Source organism: Hermetia illucens, chromosome 4 (genome assembly GCF_905115235.1).
Source record: "Hermetia illucens chromosome 4, iHerIll2.2.curated.20191125, whole genome shotgun sequence".
NCBI lineage: Eukaryota > Metazoa > Arthropoda > Insecta > Diptera > Stratiomyidae > Hermetia > Hermetia illucens.
In genome coordinates this window covers 38,323,468-38,342,380 of record NC_051852.1, presented here as the reverse complement: position 1 = coordinate 38,342,380, position 18,913 = coordinate 38,323,468, and the positions used below count along the sequence as shown (strand labels likewise).

General features: G+C 46.4%; 2 protein-coding genes across 2 annotated transcripts; one reads left to right on the top strand and one right to left on the bottom strand.

Moving 5' to 3' along the window:
• Positions 1 to 4,264: 4,264 nt before the first annotated feature.
• On the bottom strand, positions 4,265 to 5,451 carry LOC119654618 (leucine-rich repeat-containing protein 57). The gene is made up of 2 exons (XM_038060091.1): positions 5,304 to 5,451; positions 4,265 to 5,231 (listed from the first exon to the last, which is right to left on the bottom strand). The coding sequence occupies exon 2, from the start codon at positions 5,211 to 5,213 to the stop codon at positions 4,497 to 4,499; it is 717 nt and encodes a 238-aa protein (XP_037916019.1). The 5' UTR covers positions 5,214 to 5,231; positions 5,304 to 5,451; the 3' UTR covers positions 4,265 to 4,496.
• Positions 5,452 to 5,539: 88 nt separating this feature from the next.
• LOC119654617 (AP-3 complex subunit mu-2) lies at positions 5,540 to 13,308 on the top strand. Its single transcript, XM_038060090.1, has 6 exons — positions 5,540 to 5,790; positions 5,850 to 5,937; positions 6,000 to 6,325; positions 6,385 to 6,544; positions 12,454 to 12,906; positions 12,982 to 13,308. The coding sequence occupies exons 1-6, from the start codon at positions 5,756 to 5,758 to the stop codon at positions 13,165 to 13,167; spliced, it is 1,248 nt and encodes a 415-aa protein (XP_037916018.1). The 5' UTR covers positions 5,540 to 5,755; the 3' UTR covers positions 13,168 to 13,308.
• Positions 13,309 to 18,913: the final 5,605 nt, after the last annotated feature.

Sequence of the window (18,913 nt, the reverse complement as noted above, 5' to 3'; positions counted from 1 at the left end):
CGGTTCTGAGACAGTGCGATTAGCAGACGCCACTCGCAAAGCTCCTCTTTTCTGCACTTGAGCAAGACACTTACGATGCACCTGCTTATCAAGAGCATCAGCCCATTCTCCCGCCGTAGAACAGGGCGGACTGCATTGCTCCCATAAGAAGACGTTTTGTGGTAGATATAGGGTCCCCAACATTTGTCATTAGCCTATTTAAGGCCGAAACTCCAACCGCAGCCTTGTTTACTGCTACTTTGATTTGCTTCAAGAAGCTCGTGTCGAGCATTAAACCACTGTTGATTCTATAATCAACTAGCCGATCGATATGGGATGCAGGGTCGGGATTCTCTTTTGGGTCAAGATGACTACTTCAGTTTTTTTCCAGTCCAAGGCTGAAACCATGATCAGTCATCCATTCGCTTACCAGTCGCAGCAATCTACCAAGTCTACTTGGGTCTGTTCAATAGTGCATCTGCCAACAAGTGCCCCCAAACGCGAATCTTCTGGCATGACTATCGTAGGAAGCGTTCCAGAGGTTCGGCCCTAGGATGGATCCCTGTGTTACTCTCGACGTTATCTCCAATCTCCTTTGCCCCTCCATCGTCTCATAGAGCAGAGTCTTTCAGATAATCTCTCAACATCCGCAAGAGATAGCTAGGCACGTAGAATTTTTTAATGTGCCTAGCATATCTGTCCATTTTACGGAATTGAAAGCATTACTGACCTCAAGCGTTATGAGAAGCACAATCCGTCGAGATCGGCGGCTGTATGCCTCGGCCCGATCATCAGCGTCCACGACCTCCACAGCAGCATCAACTGTGGATCTCCCTACTCTGAATCCGAACTGCATTGAAAATAAGCTCCCGCCAGCACGGATCGCTTTCCCGGCCGTGTCAAGCATACACAGCGATTAGGGTGCAGATCGCAGCTCAGGGTTTAATTTTCTTTTGTTGATTAGCGCGAGCCTTACCACCTTCCAGCTATAAGGAAATATGCCCTCCTTCAAGCAAGCCTTCTTGTATTTCGTGATGAGAATTGCTTTTTCGAACTGTTACATTGTGAAAGGAATAGTTCTGGAATAGGAATCTCAGTCGGTAGGCGCTGAGATTCCTGGAGAATAATGCCTGTACAATGCGGTACTTAGTATGCAGTGTTTCCGCAGACCCTGATTTTCCCAGTGAAAAGTTTATAGCCTAGTCCCCACAGGTGCTCATTTACCTAGTTGAGTTGGTTTTGCCAGCCGCGAGCTTTCCTTTATTTATCGCACTGGGGGGTCTCCTCTTTGTTGATGTTCACTCTGCTATTATGGCGCATGTCTCTTCGTGAGCGAATAAACGTTGTGCCAAAACCGCCGAGCTTATGGCACCCTTATCATAGGCTGGCAATTTCTGCGGTCCATCAGTACATAGAAAGCTAGTCACGGCTGGGGCCTTTTGGGGGAAGTGAAGCTTCATAGGCTGTCGTTATCAGGTCATCACCGAATTTTCGACAGTGCCAGCTTCAACGCTACCACCTCCATAAGATTCCGTTTCCCTCTGGATTCTGTCTGAGGTAAGCCCCATTCAACGGCCGTAGGATTAAAGTTATCACCCACTAGCATCCGCTCCTCGGTGCCCGAAACGTCGTCGGCCAGAGCATGAAGCTTGCGCCAAAAGTCCTTCATCGTGTCATTCGGCGTTAGGTAAACGCTAAAAAACGTTAGTTCTAAATATCGAATCCAGACAAACCCATCCTCTCGGTTTGGGCAAGTACAAGAAGTCGATCGCCGTCACGATCCCAGATGGCTGCGGTACCCGAGAAGTGGAAATACCATGAAGCCAGGTCCCTGTTCCGGTATTGCTCACTGACTACCATTGCTTCAGTTTTTACTTCAGCAGCGAACTGCGTTAGCAACTCATGAACGATTGCAGTCCGGTGGATATTAATTTTTAGGATTGTTGTCTTCCGGTCAGGTCCCTTGCAAGTTGCTGACGTGTGTCCATAGTCCAGACACCTGTAGGGCTGGTGGGGGTTATATGCATTCGTTCCCTGTAAACTACCCATCTAATTTGGATTTTACCGCTGTTAAGAAGTTTCCTCCCATATTGCTCGGGGACTTCCAGCGCAGCGATTTTTTGGTCTCAAGCATTCACAGAAGTGATATCTATCCGGGCATTGGTTACCTGTGAATATTCACGCTTTTTGGCCTTCTCTGTTTCGACGTTTGCTGTGAGGCAATCAACATCTCGGCTTTCTAGAGAACGCAAAGGCTCTGGACTAAAAACCAGACCCCCCCCCCCCCCAGTAGCCTCTTGACCGCTTCACAGAACATACTCTTGCTAGTCGTCTTCGGGCCTAGTTCGACGAGGACTCCGCTACCCTTCGTTTTCCGTTTGGAAGACACTTCTGCTCTATTGTCTTCGAATATCGCTGAGGACTTCCGCAAATGTCTTACCTTCCGTAGAGCTTATGAGCAAAGCCGACGGTCTAGTCCTTTTTCGTTTCCTAGTCTTTTCTGTTACTGATTTTCCATTTTCTAACATCCTTGTTTTTGGAAAGACGGGTCTCTGGCGGCGTAGCGTGTTCTTTCCTTTTGCCCTTCTTTGCCTTTTTTTGGGTCCTGGAAACTACTTCCAGGCGCGTCTTCTTCTTCCCCAGTTCGCTTTGCATTAGACTATCTGCGATCCGTTTGACGCTTAGTGTTCTTAGCGGAAAGTGTGGCTTTTTTGCCTTTCATGCGTTTTCCGCTGCTGTTCATGTTCGTTTGTAGAAGGAGATGCGGTCCAGTAGTTTCTCTAGTTCCATCAGTCCCTTTTTGACTCTTTTGCTGACGTCCTTTTGGAGGAACGTTTCCGACCACCTACGCTTCACCTCTATCGCCCAATTCCTGATGAGCTTTTTCTCTTCGGCTCTAGCTAGGACGGTCGACTTCACTTGCGTTCGATTCATGTCCGAAGCCACCTGGTCAGGTCTAGCGTATTGGAGTTGCCGTCCCCGCACCATCAGCCGTGTCACTTTGCAAGGCTTTATTTGGTCGTCCCGGGATCACATTAGGCGTTTCATCTCTCGTTGTCTCTTTTATTGGCCGTTGCGCTAAGCGATGCATTTTCATGCTGCGCAGTCAGCGCTTCCTCCTTCCTCGATATTTCGTAAATTTTTTGTGGTTTTTGTATCTTTGATCTCAATAGGAGTTTTACCAGCGTGACGTGTGCAAGGGAGCGGGCCGCAATAGTCAGGAACGGGTGGACCCTTGGAGGCAACGCCCCATCCCGCGAAGGCCTGACCTACGCTTAGCTGATCCCGGAACTCACGGACGGATGAGAGCTCGCTTGGAGCAACGCGGTCTAGTAGCACCGGTTAAATGCACACTACCCGATCAGGATTCCGAAGGGACTGGCCCCTGATACACGTCACAACTACAACCTTGGCTACGCTCACAGGATCTCATCGACGACGACAGAGAGCTGTCGATGGCTCCGAGGACTCGCAATGTTTCCCGACGTGTATCAGTCATTCACAGTTCGCTCTTCACCGAGAGCCTCTTTCAAGGGTACTACCTAGAAAGCAGATATACTAGTAAATAGAGGATCAGAACTAATTACTCGGCCCCCTCGGGAACATCACTTCCCTGTTAAAGATCGCTGACGACCCCTGAGACGCTTTAGCTGACGTAGTTGTTCACCGATATTTCATGAATTTGGTCGAAAATTACCTCTCGGAGAGAACATTTTGGCATGAGATGGATGATGACCCAAGAGAATGCATTCTCACAGTTGGGGTAGCACAGCGCTTGGTATTGGGTCCACTGTTGTGAAATGTCACGTATAATCCGTTTAAGAAGAGGCTACGGATGGCCTGGTTATAGTTGTTGCAGCAATACATCGGGAAGATGTGGGGGTCTATGCGATAGAAACAGTGAGAACTGTGAGGTTCTAGCTAAAACGAAGTGAGTTGATCTTGGCGCTTCATTAGTGAGTAACCTGCAGGACCACAATGTCTTTGCTCTTTCCCCATTTACCTCGTGAGATGCTGCGGTGGGCAGCAGTCATGCACACTGAAGCTATCCATTCCCCGGTCCATTGATAAGTTCCGAAAAGAACATTTTCGGTCGGAGTCGGTGTACCACGGCAATCTTATGTGTTCTGACCTAGCCTTTACACATCCACCTAAGGAGATAATGTGCAGTTTTGCCCATCTTCAGACTATTTGAACTTTGCCAATGTTTTTCATACCAATCGTAACGGTTGATAACTCCACTAGGTCTGCTGGGCCGAATTTTCCGAAGCATCAAAACTACTCAGTTCACTTTGATATTAATGCAAATTTATTAATCTTTTGGTGCGTTTTCTCGTAAAACAAATTACGAACTGAATACATAGAAATTTATTTAAATTACACAAGATCCATTGAAAGAATACGAACAACAAATCCTCGGCTATAAGCGCGATAATAAACAAAACACAGAAAGTAGCAATAATAGTCCTTAAACTAGTTCTCGTCCGCCCCAGCCTCCTAAGCAGTCTTGCTCGCAGTTAGAACATTTTCTTCCGCACTGCCGTGAAGCGCTCCATGTACACGTCGTACCCGTCCAAGTCGTTGAACTGCTTCGAGTTGAACAGGTTGCCGTCGACCAGCAAATTGCATATTTTCGATTCCTTGAGAATTCTAGGTGTAAACGCGCTGGCCTGTAGGCAATTCTCCTCCAGCCGCAGCGTCTTCAGCTTGGGACACTCAGCTATCTCCTCCGACAGCGACGATATCTGATTCTGGTTCAAATTCAGTTCGGTGACCTGCAAGTCCCCGACCTCGGACGGTACATTTGTGATTTTATTCCGCGATAAGTCCAGCACGTCCATGTGCTTCAGCCCGCACAGCATCGTGGGGAACTCGGCGAGTTGATTGTTCGACAGATTCACCTGCTTTAGGTTTTTTAAGTTCGCCAGCTCCCTGGGGATCTTGACGATTAAATTATTCATGGCGAGGATGACCTCCAACTTGACTAGGTCGCCCAGCACTGGCGGGAGTTCGACTAATCGATTTCCGCTCACATTCAGATGTTTTAGGAGCGTGAGCCGCCCGATTTCGTTGGGGAGTGTGACGAAGCGGTTCTCTGATATGTCGAGGGTTTTAAGCACGTTGGGAAAGGTCTTCAGTTGAGGCGGGAAGTCCTGCAGTCGCTGCAGCGAGATTTTCAGGACCCCAGTCTTCTGTGCCGTCTCGAAGTGTTGCTTCACCGCTTTGTTGCCCATCCCTGGACGAGGAGGATTCTTGAGAATGGGAAACATTGTTTCGTACTTTTAGTTGGCTCGAGGGGACAAAGGAAATTCCCAGAAACTTACTCTGAATTTGAAATGTGTACAAGGTTCCTATGAAGTAAAAATCACAGCTGATTATTGACTTTGTTTTGGTTTGGTGTGTCACTTGAGGGAAATGTCAAATGAGTTGTCAGTCTCTTCGGAATAGTATTGCCATATGCTGCTGAAGTTTCTTCTCGATGTTTTGAATGTTTCATGGATTAAAACCATTGCGGCCAAACCTTTTTCATTATTTGCTCTCATGAATGTAAGTATGGTAAACGGAAAATATCCTCGGATTAACGTGAATGAATAAATTCAAACTGGTTTCTTGCATTGCCAAAATATCGTAACTTTCTTTAAGTCCGCTTATACACCACAAACTTCCACCAGCTGTTCTTCTGTCAATACCAAGAAACGTCAAATCTGAAATCGTAAACATTCCACGACATACTTGCTCATAGTTTTGTGAAAGTTTTTCAATATTTTCGCGAAAAATGATACACAGTTTGTTTATAATTAATTCTAGTGGGTGAGTTTCAATAACTGCTTCGTCACATGCTCCAACTAATACAAAGTCCTCATTTTCAGCGACGTATTTCTAGAGAAACACTGGCGATCGGTGGTTTCTCGCTCTGTTTGTGATTACTTTCTGGACGCTCAACGAACTTCCCCAAATGTAAATTTCCTGGAACTTCCTCCATTTGTTCTGAATTTATTTAATTCTGTTGTTTGCACTAGGATGTCCCGCCAGTTATTGCCACGCCGCACTACTACCTTGTCACTATCCAACGCAGCGGCATCTCACTCGTTGCCGCCTGCAAACAGGAATTTCCTCCGCTTTTTGTGATTGAGTTCCTTCATCGCGTCGTGGACACCTTCGAGGACTATTTCTCCGAATGCACAGAGTCCATAATCAAAGAGAATTATGTCGTTGTTTATGAACTACTCGATGAAATGCTTGACAATGGCTTCCCGCTTGCGACTGAGAGTAACATTCTCAAGGAACTGATTAAGCCGCCGAATATTCTGAGGACCATAGCTAATACAGTCACTGGAAAATCGAAGTAAGATCTTAAGGAATATGTTCCAGGATCAGTTTTGTAATTATTTCCTCGTTCTGCAGTGTTAGCGGCATTCTGCCTTCTGGACAGTTGTCGGCTATTCCGTGGCGGCGAACGGGGGTGAAATACACGAACAATGAGGCGTATTTCGATGTCGTGGAGGAGGTGGACGCGATTATTGATAAGGCCGGAGCTACAGTATTTGCCGAAATTCAAGGCTACGTAAGTAACATTTTGTAGTATGTGTGGCCATTCATCCAAAATCGCTACTTGGAGAGGCTTTTGAGGCTTCACCTTCCTTCCCGTCATATCCTAGGGAATGCTTCATTTATAATTTACTTGGCCGGGATCGAACATGTTACCATGAGTAACGAATAGCCAAAATAAGATGCGTGGCCATTGTTTCTGTGATGGTTAGTTTGGTTAAATGTTAGCTGCCCCGTCGGGGCCCAGGATTCGAATTTCGGCTGCATAATGGATGAGTGTTTTGTGTTCGTTCTTGCACTTGCCACAGGAGACAAGAGGAAGCGGTTTCCAAGGCTGCGATTACCAAGGAGAAAACAAATGTTAGTGTCTGTTGCGAATGGGCAATGGCATATGCACGCAGCGGGGCCAGCCACGTGCTCTTGACATTCAAACCGAGGCGCTTCGGACAGAGAAGCGAATGTGGGCTACTCGGCCTTGGTCGACTAGCGGACGACGAAATGTACGCTTCCTTCCGTTGCCGTCTGCCTCCTGGAAAAAACTTTCAGCTTGTCTAAAGAGACAGTCTTGGATTTGCCACCGACGTCCAAACTGAACGCGTGCTCCCCAACCTCGAGGACCTTATAAGGATCCTCGTATGGTGACTGCAGAGGCTTTCTGGTGGCATCAGGCGTGTGGACCGCTAGATGTGGGTGACGAAGTGCCGAAGAAGGTTTCTATTTGGCAATGGCCTCCCGTAGCAGGCGCAACAACCCGTTATCTCCAAGCCCGTGTCTCTTACCGTGGGTCAGGTTGCCGGGAAGTCGTAGGTTCGTAGATCAACAGGGCTGGTACCAAATCCTTCACGGACAGCTGTACGGAGTCCAAGCGCAACGAAAGGCAAGACCCGCTAGCAGGATGGCTCGTCGTGCGCCATAATGGTTGCCTTAAACGTCCAACGTGCAATGTCGAAGTGTATGGTGTGGAAGCGCTTTATCGACTTCCTAGCATGCCTAGTGACTTTACACTTTTGGCATGCGATGTACGCTCTGGCCCAAGAATCCACGTCCTTGTTCATGGACGGCCACAAATATTTGCTGATTTGTTGTCCGAATGCCAGGGTACGCAAGACCGTGTGCAGAGCGAAACACTTCTTTATGGGAAAATGCTGGAATATATGGCCTAGGCATTAGATAGAGGAAGGTGAATCGAAGAAGAACTCTTTAAATTTGGAGTGCGTCATCCTCCTGGCCACATCGATTGCCGAAAAATCGACTGCGGTTGGGATGCTCATCTCGGAGATGCGATACAAAGCGTCAGTCACAAAGTTGTCTTTACCGGGCACATGTTGAATGTCTGATATAAACCGGCTGATCTTTGTCGGGCTTCTGGCTTAAGACGCTAGCTATAATGGAGTCAACCCCTAAGGCAAAAGTTAGAGGCGCATGGTCCGCAAACACGGTGTATGGCGTGCCTGCAAAGGAAAAGCGGAAGTACGTGATGCTCAGATACGCGGCTAGTAATTTACGATCGTAGACGCTGTTATTCCGTTCAACGGAATTCAATTATTTTGAGAAGAAACCCAGCGGTAGTTAGCTTAGGTTCACATTCTGGTGAAGAGCAGCGCCCACTGGGATCTCTGAGGGGTGCATCCTGCTGAGGGAATCTCAGTCAGCTGTGTACCATCTCTTGCTTGGTGGTTTCAAACGTTTGGGCTTGCTTTAGAAATTTGCATTTTTTAACGTCAAGAATCGGGCCAGGAGGCATTGAGAAATACACTCGAGATATGCCAACTGTTCGGACTTGGTGGAAAATGATCAGAATATTATTCGAATAGACGAAACAGAAGTCCAAGTTTTGTACTGCAGAGTGGATGAATCTCTGGAAGGTTTGCGCCGGATTGCACAGGCCGAAAGTCATCTGTGTAAATTCGAAGAGTCCGAAAGGTGTGCCCTGTGAGTTGTGGCTTAAGAATACACTCAAAGTCTTCTCTGCTTGATGTAAGAGGCGACTAAAAAGGATAGAAACTTTTGGGCTAGCAACCTGCAAATTCTTTGCGGTTTCTTACCAGGACAGAGGCAAATCGTCAGACGCTGCCTCACCTCTGCCCTGGGAGCAGCGTGACCGAAGCGGCTCGCAAATGTTGAATGTTCTTTTAATGAAGTGCTCTAACACACTTCAAGGCCCTGATCCAATATGGGTTGTTGCGCCAATGATTATTATTATTATTTCCGAGTTATCACAATCTCGGCAGATGCCGGATTTTACCTAATACTAGCACTAAGTGCCAAACATTTGGGCTCGGACGATGCTACCTGCTTAAAAACTAGAGGGGCGCTGGTGGTGGTGGCCGGTGGTAGGTCAGTAGGAGAATCCGTCGAGTACTCCCCGCAACATCGAGCACGTATGCAGAATGGTGTACTTCTGCATGGTTTGAACCAGACTGTGCGAAAGTCGCAGAACATCAAGGGAAGCCGTAAGGGATTTAGGTACAATACCTGTAGCTGACAATATTATGAGAACTACAACCACCCGCTCGAGACGCCCAATTGATTTCCCGAGCCAATGGCTCATAGTTTACCTTCTTCTCCACGTATTTCCGATCAATGTTGCAATTATGGGGGATAGCAACATCAATAATATAAACGAAGCGACCCGTCTTGTGAACTAACAGTACGTCAGGCTTGTTGTGTAGAGTATGGCGATCAGTCAGAACTTGCCAGTTCCAATACATGCTGTAAGCAGAACTATCAAGTACTGCTTGCGGCTCATATCGGCAAACCGTTCCCGTGATCAGCTCATGCTTGTATGCAAGGTTTTGATGGATAACCTTACATACAGCATTATGCCTGGTGATGTATTGCACCGGTGCCATAACAGTACAGCCAGAAATGAGATGGTCCAACACATTCTGTACTGGTCGTTCTCCACCCGTTCTTTCATGATGAGCTTTTTATAAGCTCGGGTGGCGACCACGCCGTCCTGAATGGCATACATGAACCCCTCCATCTCAGCAAAAAGCTCCCCAGCACACAGCCATCTGTTCGACAAATGCAAATCGACAAATGGACAATTTACGTGTTTACCGTGCATTGCCTTCGACTTTCATGCATCGATCCGCTCTTGGTCCGACTTCACTCCACTGAGAGGATTGAAAGATCGATCCTTCAAGTTAAGTGGAGCCAGTCCACAGTCTGCCTTACAGACAGCCGCATGCAAGGGACTCGCCTGCTCTTTGTTGTAAAAATAAGCGCGAAGCTAGTTGACTTGGCGATGATGTTGTGCCGCCACGTCAACCACGCCCCTACCTCCGATGTCACGAGGCAGGTTCATCCGCTCCACGGCAGAGTTTGGATGATGCATTCGGAATTTGGACATAGTTGTCCGTATCCGCCGCTGGACGTTTTCCAGATCGGTCTTCGTCCACGGCAATATTCCGAATGCATAAGCCAGTGAAGGGATAGCGAATACTTTCAACGCGCTTATTTTATTCTTCCCCGAGAGATGCGATTTCAGCACCAGCTTTACACGTCGCAGGAATTCGGACAGCAGAGTATCCTTCAGATCACCAACTCGAGCATGGGTTCCTTGCAGAATTCCTAGGTACTTGTAGAAGTCTGTCTCGGTCATAGCTTCGATGTGGAGGTCACCAATGCTATGTCCGGCATGCGGCTCGTGATGACCTTTGCGGATGGCTTGGATTCGATACTTGTCTAATCGAAACTCCATCCGAATATCACGGCTGTACATGTCTATTCTTCGCAACAGACTTCTAAGATGGTTGTCAGTACCAGCATACAGCTTGATGTCATCTAAGTACATCAAGTGTGTCAGTTCGTACTTAGCACGTAGGCCATACTTTATTGCAAAACCATGCCCTCTAGGATCATTCAGTAGCCATGAAAGGGGGTTCAGTGCAGATGCCCCTTCGTATTCGAATGGGCTTTGAAGTATTATCACCCTCAGATGTACGCACTGATAAGGTGGTATGCTACCCTTCCATGACTGTCGCCAAAAACTTTATTAGTTTCGGATCAATGCGATACAGATGTAGGATTTCGATTAGCCAGGTATGCGGAACGCTATCAAAAGCCTTGGCATAACCGATATAGCAATTTTGGCCTCTAGTTGCTTATCCTACAACTACCAAGTCGATAATGAGTTGCTCTTTGCAACCCCTTGATCCAACTCGGCAGCCTTTCTGCTCCTTGGACAGAATGTTGTTGGTCTCGAAGTGCGTATTGATCGTTCCACCAATAATGGACGTGATGAATTTGTAGAGGGTTGGTAAGCAAGTAATCGTTCTTGTGTCTGCCGGGTCCTGCGCCGTGTCCTTCTTAGGGATGAGGTAGGCAATCCCCGCAGTGAGGAAGGGTGGAAATTCCTCAGGCCGACTCATGACCTCATTTATACTACGTGCCAACCGACTGTGTACGCTGGTAAATTTCTTATATCAGAAATTCTGCATCCGATCCAGACCTGGGCCCCTCCACTTCTTCAAGCTGTTTATGGCTCGTCGAACTTCCTCTTCGGTGACATCCCCAAAATTCATGCCAAGCGTATTGGCATGGCGGGTGCCCTCGGCGGTGATCCACTCAGCATGCTGGGCGGATAACCCCAAAGTCCGCTCCAAAACTCTTTCGCTTCCGTCACCGAGAACTGTATTGTCTGGGCGCTCTGTTGGGATTCGTTGAGAGATCTGAAAAAGCTCCGCTGGTTCCTCGCGTATGTTACATTCTGGACACGTCTGGAATAATTTTCGACATACCGTCGTAACCCACTGCATATGACAGAAAGTTTCTGCTTTAGTGTGTCCAGAATTTCAACTACGGGAGTTTCACTGGGGATGGCATAGTTCCGGTAAACTCTCTGCATTTTATTTCTCATCCGTCTGCTGGCATTGCCAGTGCTGATCTGAATCAGTCTAGCAATGTCCTGCCGACGTTCTAGACGACTTATTCTTTGTGGATCTCTTTGGTCACTCAAACTAATAACACGAAAGCGAATCTTTTGACCATGCAATCTGGTAGCAGCAACTGCACCACAATACACAAGTGATTGTAGTTGCAGCAGCGACATATCAGCACACAGCCGAGATACAATCTCACCATTGATTTGAGATAGAATTCCCAGAGTTGCTGGAGATGTATAGAGCCTGGGAGTACCTGGTCTATGCAAAAGATCCATATCCGAGAATTCTATACACGCTCTTTGGAATTCGTCCCGAACCTCAGCTAGACGGCGACTACTGAAACTGTTCGTATTAAGAGCGGATGATTGAGAGGTTCATTTCTTCAGTCGATCTCATCCGCTGCCTACGCGAACCTGCTGAAATGGTCGCCACAGATTGTGGCGAAACAGCTACAGCAGGCGGAGCTGTGCTTCTGGTCGTCGTGGCGCCTAGACGTCGAACCGCCATGCTGTCCATTACGGGAGCCCGACCCAGTCACCCAGTCAGACGACTACCGCCGGTTATCCGTACCGGACCTCAAATTTCTCCTTCTTCTCATTGGATGGATTTGCATTTTATACCTAAGGGCCAGGTGTTGGGATAGCTTCCTCAGTGAGTAATCTGCAAGACTGCAAAGTTCCTGCACTTTCCTCACCTACCCCCTGAGGCGCTGCGGTGGCGTACAGACATTCAGACTGAAGCTATCCATTCCTCCTCCTTTCACAACCGGGCTTGGGACCGGCTACGGTTACGGTTATTATTATTATTATAGGTGGAGCGAGAATCTAAACTCTGCGCACTATTCCAAAAAGATGTACGATGTTAATGTAGTCAATGTAGGAGCATCCGAAGCGGAGACAGCCGGATGCATTCTAGGATTATTTTAGCTATTATCTTTGCGACGGCAGGAGCACGTAGATTACTAATAGAAGCCACATGACCGAATTTACTGTAACTTGTAACAGCATTCGATTATAATATTCCCATTTCTTTCCAGATCGACTGCTGCATCAAACTCTCCGGCATGCCAGACTTAACACTATCTTTCATGAATCCCCGCCTATTTGATGATGTATCCTTCCACCCTTGTGTCCGATTCAAACGCTGGGAATCGGAGCGAATCCTCTCCTTCATCCCTCCCGATGGCAATTTCCGCCTGATGTCCTACCACATCGGCACTCAGAGCGTGGTCGCCATACCAATCTACGTTCGCCACAATCTCTCATTCAAATCAGGCGAGCAAGGACGTCTCGACATCACAGTTGGACCTCGAACCACCCTCGGCCGAACCGTTGAGAACGTGAAACTAGAGATTTGTATGCCCAAGTGTGTCCTTAACTGCATCCTGATGCAGAACCAGGGCAAGTACACATTCGACCCGGTCACCAAAATTCTCCACTGGGATGTGGGACGCATTGATATTTCGAAATTGCCGAATATCCGGGGCACGGTAAGAAGTCGAAAGTTTCATTGCGGCTTTCTCTACACGTTATTCATCTCCTGTACTTTCTGTATTTTCCAATAGGTGTCAGTAGCGGCGGGTAGCAACACCATGGAAGCGAACCCCTCCATCAACGTGCAATTCAGCATTTCGCAGCTGGCTGTGTCCGGGCTGAAAGTGAACCGGTTGGACATGTATGGTGAGAAATTCAAACCATTTAAAGGGGTAAAGTATGTTACCAAGGCGGGAAAGTTCCAGATACGAATGTGAGACGACGAAAGATATTTAAAATCTACCACTTTCTGCTAGTTATAAGACGACATATACATTTCTATCGCTCTGCGTTGCATACTTAAGAATTTACATATGAAATATTATTTACAATATCGAATAAAAGTTGAACGTATGCCAGCTCTCAAATTTTTATCGCGCTCGCTTTCGAGCCTGTAATTTGACTATGTACTACTATTTAACAGGTTTTCAGTTGAAACAAGTTTATGGCTTGTTAACTTGTCCCGCGAATACTTGATCTTTTGCAGTTTCGCAGGCAAAGTACCGGCTCACGAGAACCAAGTGAGTGCGGACAGTTGAATTTTTTTGGGGCCAAGGTGACTGAGATCGTGATGCAGTCAGGTTTTTTTGAGCAGCAGTAAAAAGATAATGCACTAAAAGTGTTAAGAAAATGGAGTCTTGTTCAAGTGTGTATAGGAGGCATGCCTATGGGGATCTATTGCTTGGAGTTCTCGTAGTGGTGCCAACGAGATGAGGTTGAATGTTTTCTATAAAAAGATCGGGTTGATAAGATAAGAAAAATTTGACAAACTTTTGAGGAGATGTTATGCATGTTCTCTCTTATCTATCTATCTATAGAAACTGTATATCAGTTCTTTGGAGGAGTCAGGCCGGTGCACAAGGGGATGGTTTTGGCGGTTTAAACCCGAACCCCTTCTATCCATAGCAGATTGCTGCGCACCTACCCAGGGGAATACACATTATTTGATATTTGTTTTCAGGGCGAACGCCCCATTACCTTGAAGAACGCATTATCTTACTCCGTTTAAAAAAACCTCCTTTCCTCCAAGAATAGTATTATTATTATTCTGTTAAGGGCGAGTCGCACCGCGTCCTTGAAGAACTATTGTGCCCCTTTCACTGGTTATAGTGTACCTATTGATCATAGTATCTCAAGCAGGCCTATAACCGTTAGGAACTTTAGTATGTTACCTACTTCCAAATTTTTCAGCTTTGCATCTGGTATTAAGTGTTCTCCCAGATGCCTCGACCTGCTTTGCACAAGTGCCGGACACTGTCCCAGGACGTGTATAGAGGTTTCGTCATACTCCTCACAAAACCTGCAGGCAGTGTTCGTAGATATTCCCAGCTTCCCTAGGTGATAGTTCAGCCGAGAATGACCAAGGAGAATTCCCACTATGATTCGGAGGTTCCTTTTGGTGAGGTTTAAGCAATCCTTTGTCCGTGTGGGTTCGTATCCCCCAATAAGCACCCTGGACTCCTCCATTCCTTGTAGTAGCCCGCCCAGTATAGTTCCCTCAACCGTACCTCTTCATTTCTTAGATTCATAGCCATGAGACCGTTTCCGATTCCACAGAAGGGTTCTGGCCCTTGTAAAGGCGTCCCTGCTCCCTTCTTGACTAGTTCGTCCGCTGCCTCGTTGCCTTCCAGCCCAGCATGGCCTGGAATCCAAAGTATCCAGACCTTGTTGGACGAGCCGAGTGTATTCAGTCTCTCAAGGCATTTCCATACCAGTTTAGAGTTAACCTGGTTGGACCTAAGTGCCTTAATCGCTGCTCGGCTATCGGTGAGAATAACTATATTCTGCCCCCTATAGTTCCTTTGCAGATTAAAGGAGGCACATTTGTCTATGGCGTATATTTTCGCGTGGAATATGCTAGTGTACCTGCCCATTGGCAGTACATTATCCTTGGACCAATGACATCGACACCCGCTCCCTCTGCTGTGAGGGATCCGTCAGTGTACCAAGTAATCAGTTGCTGGTTTAAGCCGTATGTCGCAGCCACGCTCTCCCAGTTTGCCTTGTTACTTGTCCAAGAATAGTAAATTACCTTTCCATTATTAGTTGAGTGCTACTTCCCTCAATCCATGCATATTTGGCTATAAAAGAGTTTACTCACTCAACCAACTTTTGGCAGTTCATCGTGACTCTCTCAAATTCCACTAAAACTCCTGTTCGCGAAGTAAATGTAAATTCCCTACAAACAAAATACATTAAGGTGCTATAAAGTATCACCTCTTTGACGACATAGTCATCCTACGCGGACATGGATCCACTTTTTTCCGCCTCGAGTGATTTATTCCAACCATACCAAAAGCATATATAATTGACATGTCATCAATTAAATAGCAAAAGTATGACAAAAAGACCGGTTTCCACCTGAATTTGGGCGGATCATATTAAATATTTTGTCGGCTTAATAAAATTCATATGGAAATGTTTTATTCATGAGCAACTTTCTTGAGTTGTGTGAATGGTTCTGGATGCGATGGGCTAGTATAGTCACGTCTTGCTAGTTGTTGAGGTGTCTGCTGCCATAAATTCCATTTCTTTTTTGGGTGAACAATCTGGTTTTTCGGAGATAATGGCTATGAGATCAACCTGAAAATGCAATGGCACGTTGCTATCAAGTGTTGGTACAGGTTTTACACAATTTTTTTAAGCGATGCGAACGTGGTGAGTTTTAAAAAAAAATCATGAATTCATCATGGCAGGATGATGGCGTTAGAATTAAAAGCAGCCGTTTTTAGTGAGGATCATTCTTTCTATTTTGGGAAAAGAAGAATATGGTGATGCAAGTAGTAACGAAAACTAGTTTGCGATTATCGCTAAAGCTACCGCCAAGCTAGACCATACCAATTTTACCTAAATCCATAATAGATGTTTTGATTGGTTGGAAGGCAGAAATCTTAAAAAGAGGCTGGTGCACTCGGTTGCAATAGATTATGGGACTCACGCCCATTAAAACTACCCCCACCCTTCCATGCATTTCCCCGCAGGATCCCCGTGAAATATTAGGTTGGGGGAAAAAGAAATGTCGGATTTGTGATCGACATTTGACGCTTTATTTAACATACTTAGAATTACCCGATTTATCCCCTCCTTATTTGCAAAAAACTCAGACAGGCAGTTTTCACAAGCCACAACTTAGTAGCACCAAGAGCGTTTTGCATGGACCGGAAGAGATGGTAATCACTTGGTGCCAGGTCCGGATTATACCGTGGGTGCAATAGGACATCCCATCCGAGCTCCAGTAGCTTCTGGTGGGTCATCAAAAATGTGTGAGGTCGAGGGTTGTCCTGATGGAACACCACACCATTCCTATCGATCAATTCTGGTCGCTTCTGGTCAATCGCCTGCTTCAAACGGTCGAGTTGCTCACAGTAGAGGACCGAATTGAGGGTCTGGCCATAGTGGATGACTCCCTTCCAATCCCACCAAACACACACCAAAACCTTGCTGGCCGTTAATCCGGGTTTGGCGATGGTTTGGGCCGGCTTGCCGATCTTCTTAGTTACCATCCGCTTCAAAAATGGGTCGAATTCGTTCCGTTTCAGCAGTTTATCGCAGCGTTGATTCGGTTCAAGAGATTTTTGTGCGTCAACTCGTGTGGCAGCCAAATATTCAGCTTTTTTCGGAATCTAATCTTCTGCAAATGGTTCCAAACGGTTTTATGGTCCTTACCCAGTTCCTGGCCAATCGAGCGAATGCTCACATGCCGGCGACATCCACTACACCAGAACTAAATCGATCGAACCAACGCTGTGCTGTGCGAATCGTTGCAGTATTGGACCCATAAACTTCACAATTTTTTTCGGCCGCCTTCGTTGCATTTTTGCCTCTCAGGTAGTAAAAACGTAAAATATGACGAATTTCTTGCTTGGTGGACTCCATCTTTGACGCGCTATAACTTGAGACTGAAACGTACGATCACAACACTGTCAAAGAGACACTTGTAGCACAGATTGTCGTCTTCAAATCGCCGTATAGTATGACCCGATGTGATAAGTACGACACAAAATATGTTTAAGTATCGCCATCTATTGACAAAATACAACATTTCTTTTTCCCCAACCCAATATTAGTTTGCGAGAAGGGCTCTAGCTTACACCACCACATATAGGTCACACGTCCGATGCGCTTTTCGGGTTCGTTCTATTTCCTTGAGCTTCTTTTGGATTGTGTCTATTGCGGCGTTTACTACAATCCAATCTCTATAATGTTGTGGGGTGCAATGCCTGCATTGAGAGCACCTTTCAGTCTTCTCCTTCCATGAGCCTCGGAAAATCAAACATAATCTGCTACGGATTCTCAGGTGTAGAGACGCATTCGGGACAGTCGAGGAACTAGTATAATTCAAAGCAATTCAAATGCTAAAACCACCGTGTCATGTAAGGAAATGTGTAAGGCCATAATTCAGTTCTCCGTGCTTTCGCTCGACCCATCTCTTAAAACACGGGATCAGGGTACCACTTACAATACTTCTATCTTCTATATAGCAACTTTCGGAAGTTCGCTCGTCGGGAAAATTCGCCCTTCTTTCTGGTAGAAAGGGGCCTCATTCGCTACAAAATCCAAGAGAATTATTCCCGTGAGGACATACACTGCCTCTCCTGATGCTGTCCCATACGCACCTGTACATCATTAGTGCAATTATTCAGTATGTCGAAGTCATCTTCATTCGTTTCACAATATTTCCCAATGCTACGCTACGCTACCATCGTTGCGATAAGACAGGGGCGACTATAATTTAACCCTCCGATGCTAGGCATCATCCTTACTAGAGGCTAGCTAGCCTTTGCTGCCGTCTCTCGTGTATAGTCCAAGTGCCCATTGAAACTCAACTTGGCATTGATTCTGGATATCTATTGATGGATTTTGAAATGACCTCGACACCTGCAATTGATAATGAGAGCCGGTGAACTGTCGTAGCTTTTAGTATATCACCCTCTCCAGTATTTTCCCCGTAGTATCTTTAACACAAGGCAATATGAAGAGGGGCACGTTGGGGAGTTTTTCAGGCTACAATAGCAGAACCAACTTCTGCCTCTTCCACTGGGCAGGAAACACTCCTTCCACCATGTCCGGTTTAAATGTACTTTATAATCTGCTTGGACCTGATATTAACAGCCAACTTGAAGGTTTTATTTGGGATCTCGTTCAATCCCGAAGCTGTGTTATCCTCTGTATGTCCACAGACTTTTAATAGTTTCCCCTTGGTAACCCCGAGGATCGAGAAAACTGGGAACCGTTCACCGAGGTTTACTTTCTTCCTCTTTCGGTATTATTTTCACCAAGAAACGCGGGTAAGTTTTCGAGGTGATTTTCACCTGCGTATTTTATTCAATCAAACGTCTGTCATCATTATCATCATCAACGGCGCAACAACCGGTATCCAGGTCCATCAATTCTATCTCCCTAAAAGTTGCCTGGCGTCCTGGCCTACGCCATCGTTCCATCTCAGGCAGGGTCTGCTTCATCTTCTTTTTCTATCATAGATATCGCCCTTACAAACTCGCCAGGCTGGATTATCCTCATCTATACGGATCAAGTGACCCGCGCATCGCAATCTATTGAGCCGGATTTTATCTACAACCTGAGGGTCACAGTATCGCTCATAGATTTCGTCGTTATGTAGGCTACGGAATCGTCCATCCTCATGTAGGGGGCTGAAAATTCTTCAGAGGATTTTTCTCTCGAATGCGATCAAGAGTTCGCAATTCTTCTTGCTAAGAACCCAAGTCTTCGAGGAATACATGAGGACTGGCAAGATCATTGTCTTGTACAGTAATAGCTTTGACCCTATGGTGAGACGTTTCGAGCGGAACAGTTTTTGTAAGCTGAAATAGGCTCTGTTGGCTGACAACAACCGTGCGCGGATTTCATCATCGTAGCTGCTATCGGCTGTGATTTTCGACCCTAGATAGGAGAAATCATCAACGGTCTCAAAGGTGTAGTTCTCCGATCTTTATTCTTCCCGTT